Here is a 10252-nt window from a genome sequence, read left to right as displayed (position 1 = left end):
AATAGCTCTGCATGTAAATGCTGCCACTTGTAGGACAGTTGATTGAAACTTGCAGTGTGAAGAACCACAAACTATATTTGCAGTTCACAAAGGATGCGTTCAAAATAAGCATGGGCGCAAGCTCCTCATGTTTTTTTTTTTTTTTTTTCGTTTCCTCATTGTTTTTTCATCTCTTTGTTTTACAGGTAATTTTGCTCATTAAACTGCCATTCATGAGTGCGCCTGGCTTGATTTAGCAGTCATGGATGACAAGGCCTCGGTGGGGAAAATTAGCGTGTCCTCCGACTCTGTGTCCACCCTCAACAGTGAGGACTTTGTCCTGGTGTCCGGCCTGGGGGACGAGACTCCCTCCACTAATAATGGTAGCGATGATGAAAAGACAGGACTGAAGGTAAGAGTAGATAGAAAAAAAAAGGGGGAAATTCTACTCGGTGAACTATAGATGGGCGATTCTTCAATAAAGGGCACTTTTGATTACTTGGAATTTTGAAAAATAAAACTTCTTCACAATAGGTTTAATACATTTAAAGTGCTCATCACGTGTCTTGTAATAAATATCTAATCAAGGCCTTGGTCAACTTTTAAGGGAATTTTAGTAGGTATGGCTTCACCATTAATTCAAATAAAGCAGAAAATGCAATATAGTGCGATTATTAAATCACAAAGTCTGTAACACTGCTTGTTTCACTACTTTCTTACCCATGAGCACTGAACTGCCGGGAAGATGTGTTTACAGCATCTCAGAGCATCTCAGTTCAATGTAAATGATGCTCCACACAAACTAATCTCTGCATCTGCTCTGAGTTTGGGTTGCTTTTAATCTCTTTTTAATGTACCAAACATCTTCCCATATTAAATGATTGATGGTTTAACATTTGAAAATGAATGAATTAAGAAAGCCATAAATATTAGTATTGTAACTTTACAATTGCAATGTAAAATGAAATTATTAGTAAATTACTCTATTGAAATTATTATTAAAGGTGCAGTAGGATATCTTGGATAATGCTAACTTTAGCCTGATAGCACTGAAAGCGAACGTCCCACCCTCCCTGCAATCGCCGTCCAAAGCCTCTCACAGCCTCTTACACTCACAGACCAGAATACCAGAGACAAGATTACTACAATAGGCTACATCAGCGGTTTCCAATTCCAGTCCTTCACACTTCTCTAGTAAGTTTCGTCTGTGTGTGAAGATGCTGCGCAGCGCAAATCAGTGAATGAATGTTCCGAAGTGAAGTAAACTTCAACGGATTTCCCCTGCTGAGCGAGTAGGGAGCAGTGAACACTGTGTAGGGATCATATCGATCGGAGCACAGTTCATGCACGTAGCTCGCTTCTAACGAGCTGGTTATCTGAATCGCGAGGACTGGAATTGGGAACCGCTGGGCTACATCATGCGTCATTCACCGGTGAGAAAACTTAAAAAGAACTAAAATACCAGGAAGGAAGATCGGGTTGTTGATGTTTGTCTGCCATTCTCGCTCTGTCTGCACAGCGTGCGTCAACGCGCTGATGACGTATCCTGTCTGTGTGAACCGGGTGCACAGAGGTATGCTAATGCATAACTTGACAGGCAGGTAGGAAAGCCAATTAAAACGCTCAGACCGAGCGTTTTGATTGGACGAACATTTCTTGGTCCTACACCTTCCACAGATTATATAAATACAGATAAATACATTTAGACCACTTAATGATTGCTATCGGGATGTGATGAGACTTTCAACCAGCATAACAAAAAATGTTTCTGAAGACAATCACCTATTGCACCTTTAAATTACTATAGTGAAATATCACAATAGTAATATTTCTTTTGTTTTTATTTAGCAGTTTTTTTATTATTATTATCACAACATTTTGGTCAAATTGTGCAGCCCTACAAACCTGTTTTTTGTTTTTTTAATCACAATCACATTTTTATCAGAAAAATCATAATTCGATTTTCCCCCAAATCATGTAGCCCTAGATTGTAATATAATGAGAAAAGTAAGATAACCTTGGATTTGCTAACATAGCAGGACAGCAAGCAGTAAATGTACTTACATTTAATTTATTAATAAAATAAAAAATAAATTCCCTTTGAATTAAAATTCTCAAATACTGACTAAATATAATAAATGACTCCTAATAAAGTTGCTCTCAGATCATGATGTAATTTATTTTTTTTAATGAATGACATTTCAGATTTTCAAACAATTCTGCAACTCTATGGTAGAGATGGGCTCACAATCATAACCAAATATAAATTGTTGGGAAAAAATGCTTGTTGATGGTAATGACAACAGTATTGAAGACAGCAGTTCTTAACATTTTTATATATATTTTTTTAAGTTCCTTGAAAAAATGCACTTTATAAATTTATAATGGAAGAGAAATTAAAAGTCTGGATGGGGGACATTCTTAAAATAGAGAAATTAAGGCGTAAGAAATTATAGTAAATGTAATATTTCTACAAACTTAAGGAATTAGAAAATAGAAAATAGTAATTTAAAGACACACACACACACACACAAAGCGATTATAACCAATCCTTAAAACTAGTATGATTAAAAAAAAAAAAAAAAAAAAAAATATCATAGGGGACAGTAACATTCCCCTGATTGAAAAATCACCCCATTAAGTTAATTAGCAAGTACAGTTTGCACCACCTAACTCGTTTGTTAAAAGGTGCTAAGAAGATATTAAATGAGGACAGGCAGACTGCACACTCTATCTTGTCACCCTCATTCCATGTTTTGTTCTTCTGCTTAGTCTGTGCCCCGACTTGTCCATTTCTCATATAATGCCACACCATATGAATGCTGCCGAGATTTCTGTCCAGTTTGTATCACCTTTGATTTTTTTTTCTTTTTTTTCAAACTTCTAATTTGATTTATCGGCACTACAGTATGTTCTTTGTCCATGTACCACTTTCTACAAATGCACTTTCAGCTTTATGTATAAATGTTTACACTTCTTATTAGTGTTATGGTGGGCCACAATAAGATGTTGCATCCATACAGGTCTCATTCATTCATGGACCAGAATTCATGAAGGTTTCACCAAAGGTCTTCCCTGTTTTCAGAACTTGTGGTCATGATTCTTGTATGTTCATTTCACCGTCACTCTTGCTTTCTGACTTGGTGTATTTGATAATTTTGTTGACTTATGACGTCTGTTTCTTCATATTTGCATTTGATCATGGCTATATTACCCAGACAGCTTTGAAGTTTTGTTCTCTTTTTTCCCCCATGATGCTCGTCTTCATTTGTCACATTCTGTATTAACGGAATAGTTAAACCAAAATTAACATTTCACCATTTACCCACTCTCATATTTCTACTAAGAAAAAAGAAACTACCAAGTCTACCAAGAATTTACCAAGAAATAAAGTCACTTAAAATTAATGAAAATGTATGAAAAAGGGCAACGTGAACATTCTTCAAAATATCTTTTTTGTGTTCTTCCATAGAAAGAATGGGTTTGTAATGACATGAGGGTGAGTAAATAATAACTGGGTAATAATTGGGCCTATACACTTGCTATTGCCACTAGAGGGCGTCATCACATTATGTAGCACAATTCATGATCTACTGTGGCAGTTAAAAATGAAGATGTTTCTGCTGGTTGTCAATCTTTCATAGTCCATCGGTCATGATGTAGAGAATGCTCTCTCTCAGTTAACCCATTCATTACCATTCTCTCACCTCTGTGGGCATCTCTCAAACACTCTGTTTGTTACACAGGTGATTTCTGAGGAAGGGGTCAGCTTTAAGGTCAGTCTTTATCTATCTATTCCTCTCTCTCTTCCTCTGTGGCTTTGTGGTCATATTGTGTCTCTGTGCCTTGTGTGCGATTGGCTGATCAGTTTGATTGGCAGCTTCACCAGCCTGTACAGCAGCTGAGTGTGGGATGTAAGCGGGACTATGACAATGTGATTGTGCAGTGCTTAGTAGAATGTTTATAGGCTTCTGTTTTGTGTCTGGTGCTTCCACTGTTTCCCTCATTCCAGGCATCTTAGTCCAGTCGCCTTTTGGTCCCAACAGTGTACAGTAGTTGTATGCTAAAGCTCTTTGTCACACTTTTATAATTATTTTTAAAGAAAACAGAATGCATTTAACAGAAATGCATATTTTGAGGTCTTTCGTGGAGGTCATCTGCCAAATCGTCTGCTCCCACTGAACTTCATGGCATCGGTGTGTGCAGTTCCTATGTGTTGAGAGATCATCTTTCTCTTCAGTCACTGTCTTCATCATGGTTGTAATGAACACAGATCACACTTTCTGTCTCTTCAGCCAATCAAATAACCAGAATAACAGGAATCAGAAATTTAGATCTGCTGAATTACAAACTTCCTGATGTGGAATCAAATCAAAACTGAAACATGCACTGATCATATTGAAATCTCTGGTAAGATTAGGATTTAAATAAGGGACAGCCATCTGTGTGTGTCGTTTGCTTGCTTTTGTCACTTTCATTTTCCTTCTCGTCCTATCCGACGTGCTCATCTGGTAAAAAGTCACAGGCGAGGTGTGACTAGTGTCAGTGGTGTGGAACACACCACAAAACTGAGCTTACAGACACTCAACAATGGCCAGACTTTGGACAATGCTGACCATCAGCAATTCAGCATGGTGTGTCAAGTAGTTCATGGCCAAGTAATTCACCTTCAAAAATGCATCATCAGGCGTCTTTACACAGCGGTAACAAATTGCACAAACACATTTTAAGTAAATTTTACTGCTCTAATATCAAGTACAACTTACTCGCCATTATTAAGTAAAATCTACTTACTACTAAACGTAACATTCATGAAGAAATTAAATCTAATTGCACCCTAATTAAGTAAATATTACTTAATTATATTTAATTTAAAAGTTGTGTTTATTTAAAGTAATTAAGTAAAGTTTATTTATTATTTTATAGACAGGATCCTCAGGGTCTTCAGGATTACTAGAAAGTTACAGGTTGCTAAACTCTGCAGGGACATGGACCTCGAGCGCCAGAGTTGAGAACCTCTGGTCTATACCTTTATCACAAATCACACAACTAAAATACAATTAAACTCTTTATTTTTCCAACATTAATAAAAGTGAATCTGTCACATTCACATGACCTACTAAAGTCCGGACACAAGTTTTTAAAGGTGCAGTAAAGCCTAATAAAAAAGTGCCAATAATCAACAAAACATGTATACCTCCACTGGTGATATTTGGTCTATTGAAAATAGAAAAAAATAAAGTATGACTGAATGCTACTTCAAGTGTCTGCTGTTCTGTAATACAATTCAATCTCCATTACCAACATGAACTGCATTCGCTGCACCATACACAGTTTCGACCCCCGGAGGTATAAAATATAGAAAAAAAATACTTAAACAGAACAAGATGAGGTTTTAACCTGACAGAGCTAGGTAGTATTGATATAACCAAAACTGCATCTAACATGAAAACCATCAGTCTGTCTTCCTCCCCACACCTCAAGTGTCCACTGAATCGGCTCGTCGTCAGAGTTAGGTCACCCTGTAAATAAGCAGACACAATGTGTGATATTAAAACAATGATCTAAAACATTTAACCATTAGTCCTATAAAACACAATCGCTGGTGGCAACAGGTGCTTTAGGGTTAGGTAGTATGTTAGCTTAGCATAGCGACAAAACACGACAATTAATGAGATAAACTTACTACAAAGTTATTTCTCTAAACTCTCTCTATTATGTCAGTCAAGTGTTTGAAAGAACAGAAACTAGCGTTATGCTAAACTATGCGATTGTTTTAATTTAGTAATGACGTTAGCTAGCTAGCAATAATTTCCAGTTATTTCCAATTGTGCTCAAGTTTTTACGTGAAAAACAGCTTTGTGAATCTCTGAACTATTGAAAACATTTTAGCTGAAATATCACTCACTGTGACCGCACGCAAGTTAACTTTAATGAGGTTATGTGATTAATATGAACGTCAATGTACAGTATAATGAGTCAAGCAAACAAGAATCAAACTATCGAAATGCACACGGACCGAAGTATTACAAATCAGAAATCTAAAACAGAAAGGTACAATATTTACACGGGTCCTACTTCTTGCCTTAAGCCTTCTTTTGTTCCGCAGACGTTTTCCTCTTTTGTTTTTTATCTGCCATCTCTATCTTTCTGTCGCTCGGCTCGCTAATGTCCGTCCTGTGCTGTGCTGTGCACTGAACGCTCTCTCATCCACATCATGAGTAGACACGCCCCTTAATGCTGATTGGCTACAAGTTTGTTTTGCTAGTCGGCCCGAATCAGTTTTCTAAAGCGTTTTTGAAAAATCGCTTACCCCACCTTTAAGGCTGCTCTGTGCCTGCTCAAAACAGTGCCTGCTGTAAAGATGCAGTCCGCATAAAAGCCAGAACAAATTGTGCCTGCTTTTGACCCACATCAGCCCCTAATATCAAAGTATTGTATGAAGGTGCAGATGCTGTGTAAATTTATTTATGCCACCACTAAGCAGCATAATCAGTCTGTGAAATGACGCCTAAATGTCACCTCAAAACTGCCTCTGAGCCACCTTTGCAGTGTAAATTTGGCATTAGAAAGCCCTTCAATCAGGCCAGAGGGTGTCATTATTTGTTCATTTTAATTGCTGTTTTTTTTGTAATTATATTAATAATATGTTAACCTGACATTTCAAATTTTCAGCTATGTGAGCAATGCAGCACGATAGATAGTAGGCAAATCAGTGATTCGGTCTACTCTTGGTGTGACGCGTTGGGTCACAGACAGTACACTGATAGCTCATTCTCTTTCTAACGTAGCTACTCCAGATGCTTGTGCTACTTCTGACAACAGGACAAATGGATTTGAAACTTCCATGCGTCTAGTGTAGACAACCTCAAGCACAACTGGCATAAACTCGGTGTTAGTCACGGTAGACTAGGGCTGTCAAAATAGCTGAAAAACTACATTTGAATTTTGTACTTAATTATCAATAATCAAATTATATTCGAATTTAAAAGGCAGAATTTCAGCTAGGGGGAAAAAAGCTTTTGGCTTCTCTCCTGAGGCTACAAGAGGGTGCATCGTGCAAAATATTACTAATGCACATTTATTCATAGCAATAAAATAACATGACTATCTGTGAAAAAAGTGCAGAATATTTAAAATAATGTTTATGAACTAAATGTAATTAATTTAGTTGCTTAAACAATTATAAACAAAGCAGCATCATGTATGTATGTATAGTTTAATACAAAGGTCTGAAAGCCAATCACAAAGAGTATTTTTCATTTAAAAACATGAGATGCAATGGGATGGGTAAAAAAACCTGCCATAAAGTCTCGAGACATGTTTTTTTTTTTAAAGTTGAACTTTCATTAATTTTACAGGGCTTTCTAAACATGCAGCTCTCTTGTGCGAGATGCGAGTGCAGCGGTGATAGATGTCCCTCTAGAAAATGCGCAAAATATGCATTCTGTGTGAACGGCTTGGTTTCAGTTTTGACGTAAACTAGATCTTCTCCGCATTGATGTTCTCTTTTTCTGCAATGTTTTGAATGAACAGTGCAGCAGCGCCACATCTAGTGGGTGCAACTGGATGGGCTAACAAAAACATTAAAATGCAACCGCATCTCGTGCTCCACTAATAAGGCTGCTTTAACACACCTAAAATTGCAGATTTTTATATTAAATTCCATGAATAGTCAAAATTCTAATTTTTATTTGACAGCCCTACGGTAGACACCATATTTAATTTTGTGCAAATAAAAATGAAGCTGTGAGGGATAGACGTTCAGGCTGCTCAGTGGGTTGCAGTAATTTTTAACTTTGTTGTCCATCGTTCAGATGACGCAACATTGAAAATATTAATTTATTAAACAACTCCTGAAAAATGTGTTGTGAAAATGGCTACAACCGTCAGACAACACAACATATTGAACATATTCAATGTCTGTCCCTCACTGCTTTGTTTGATTCGTGAAATTTATAATATGCCGTTTTCCCTGCCTTAACTCTATGGTCCGATACTGTCCAGTCCTTGATTGTCATCTTGGGTCTAAATATGTAAGTGTCTCAGATGAGTCATTGAATGAACGCACTAATGTGTGTGTGTTCAGATCGTGGGTAACGGCAGTGAACAGCAGTTACAGCAGGAGCTGGAAGATGTGCTGATGGACCCTTCAGTAACTGAATTGGTGGGCGGACTGGACCATCTGGGTGGGGCCAAGCATGGCTATCCCACTACAGCTGTGCCACCACGGTCCGGCCCAATACCCCCTAAACTTGAGATGGTGCTGCCCATTCAAGGAGCTCAGGAAAGTGAACTCAACGAGAGATCTTACAGGGGTAAAAAAAATATATATATCACCATATGAAGAATTCAGATGCAAAAGCCTCTAAGTGCCGTCTGAAATTTTCTTCTAAACTTAGCATTTTTATCAGGTTCCTATGTTTAGGTTCAGTAATTTTACTTTAATGGCAATGTATTGGTCCTTTTCTATGCTATTAAAGTGAAATAACTGAACATAAATAAAGGAGCCTGAGAAAAATGCTCATTTTAGTTAATTCTTTTTAATTGATTTTAAATTATATTATTATTGTTTTAATTATTGTTTTCTGGGCCTTTTTGCGTTCAGACAATAAAAATAAAACAATTTCATTGAGGTTAAATCTTTGTCTTGGGTTTGCATTAAGATAAAAGTGTGTAGAAATAGTATAATACATATGCAGACACTGCCATCTGCTGGTCATTTGTTATCAAGACTCATACCTACCTGTTAAATTCTAGTCATGAAAATTCATACAGAGGCACTATTTATTTTGGTGTAAAAAAAATAGTTTCAAGCATTTAAGTAGAGGCATTCAGATCGAAAGTCCCCCCCCCCAAGTCAAGCATGTCTAAAACATTGACAGATACTCTATATGTAGAAGTTTAATTTTGAGTCTCTCCTCTCATCACTGCTTCTAGATGAGCCCTCTGACTTGAGTCCTGGTACCCCTGTCCCAGATGAAGACAGCGTGGTGTTCAGTAAGCTGACGTATGTAGGCTGTGCGTCAGTGAATGCCCCGCGCAGTGAGGTGGAGGCTCTGCGTATGGTCAGCATCCTCCGCAGCCAGTGCCAGATGCCCCTGGATGTCACCCTCTCTGTGCCCGGAGTCTCAGAGGGCACCGTCAGGTACGTTAGGAAGCTAGCGACAGAAGTAACAAAGACAAGAAATGATGGAAACTGGAAAATTGTTGGTTCAAACAGCGCAAGATGTAATCTATCAAATCATCTTGCACTTGAATGTCCCATCAGGCTGTTGGATCCTCAGACCAGCACTGAGATTGCCAACTACCCCATTTACAAGATCCTCTTCTGTGTTCGCGGCCACGACGGCACGCCGGAGAGCGACTGCTTCGCCTTTACCGAGAGCCACTACAACACTGAGATCTTCCGCATCCACGTCTTCCGCTGTGAGATCCAGGAGGCGGTGAGACAAATAACTGCACACATGCATTGGTTTAAAGAGTTTGTGGAATGATATTTGTGAATTTTTGGGTGATTTTTTACAAAGACCGTCAAGAAATATCCAGGTTATATTTTGCCCAGATGTCTAAAAAAGAATAAATTAAAAGAAAAATACAACACAAAATATATATTATATATATATTGCATACCGTGTGTGTGTATGTGAAAATGAATCCTGTTTTGGGACCATTAAGATTTCTTTGCATTGTGATATTATTTTCATGACAGTTAAGCTAGTTTTCCATTTTTTTTCAATATTGTAAAAAAAAAAAAAAATTTGATGAGTATATTATAAAATGCAGTTGTCAATATATATATCCTGATAGTAATTGTTGTACTGTATTTAAAAATAAATGAAAAAACGGAAGAAAGAATGCATTAGGATAAGATGAGTTTAGTATTATGCTAATTATGCTGAAATTATTTATCTTAATGAGATTTCTGGGGGACAGTGTACTTTGTAATGAGAAGCACAACGTTAAAAATCTTCATTTATTGTTTTTCTTTTCTTTTCTTTTGATTTTGTGGTCAAATATGATACAGACCTGTTCTTCGTGAGACTCTTGATTGATTTGAATCATGTAATTATTTTTCTTGCTGATATAATTGCAGTTTCCTGGCTTAGTCTGAAGAGGGGGCACTTGTTGTTACTATTTGTCCTATGATATCAGATTTTGCTTCCACAATGTGTGGCAAGTTCAGCTGTGAAGTGAAATTTAGCCTGAAATGCTCTAAAAATGATCCAGTTATATATGTGTGTGTGTGTGTGTATATATATGTATGTATATA

At 37.2% G+C, this 10252-nt stretch overlaps 1 protein-coding gene across 2 annotated transcripts in view; it reads left to right on the top strand.

Moving 5' to 3' along the window:
• The window catches only part of LOC107713323 (rab GTPase-activating protein 1-like), a 104521-nt gene that overhangs the window by 26608 nt on the left and 67661 nt on the right, over positions 1 to 10252 (top strand). The window contains exons 2-6 of one of the 2 annotated variants that reach the window (XM_016518795.1): positions 186 to 391; positions 3726 to 3755; positions 8069 to 8297; positions 8920 to 9127; positions 9251 to 9425. In XM_016518795.1, the coding sequence (XP_016374281.1) occupies positions 242 to 391; positions 3726 to 3755; positions 8069 to 8297; positions 8920 to 9127; positions 9251 to 9425 (792 nt within the window). In that variant the 5' untranslated portion in view covers positions 186 to 241. The remainder of the gene's footprint in view (positions 1 to 185; positions 392 to 3725; positions 3756 to 8068; positions 8298 to 8919; positions 9128 to 9250; positions 9426 to 10252) is intronic. The other variant, XM_016518796.1, reaches the window with a different exon arrangement.

This window comes from Sinocyclocheilus rhinocerous, unplaced genomic scaffold (genome assembly GCF_001515625.1).
Source record: "Sinocyclocheilus rhinocerous isolate Xijiao unplaced genomic scaffold, SAMN03320098_v1.1 scaffold688, whole genome shotgun sequence".
Taxonomy (NCBI): Eukaryota; Metazoa; Chordata; class Actinopteri; order Cypriniformes; family Cyprinidae; genus Sinocyclocheilus; species Sinocyclocheilus rhinocerous.
This window is presented reverse-complemented; position numbering and strand designations above follow the sequence as displayed.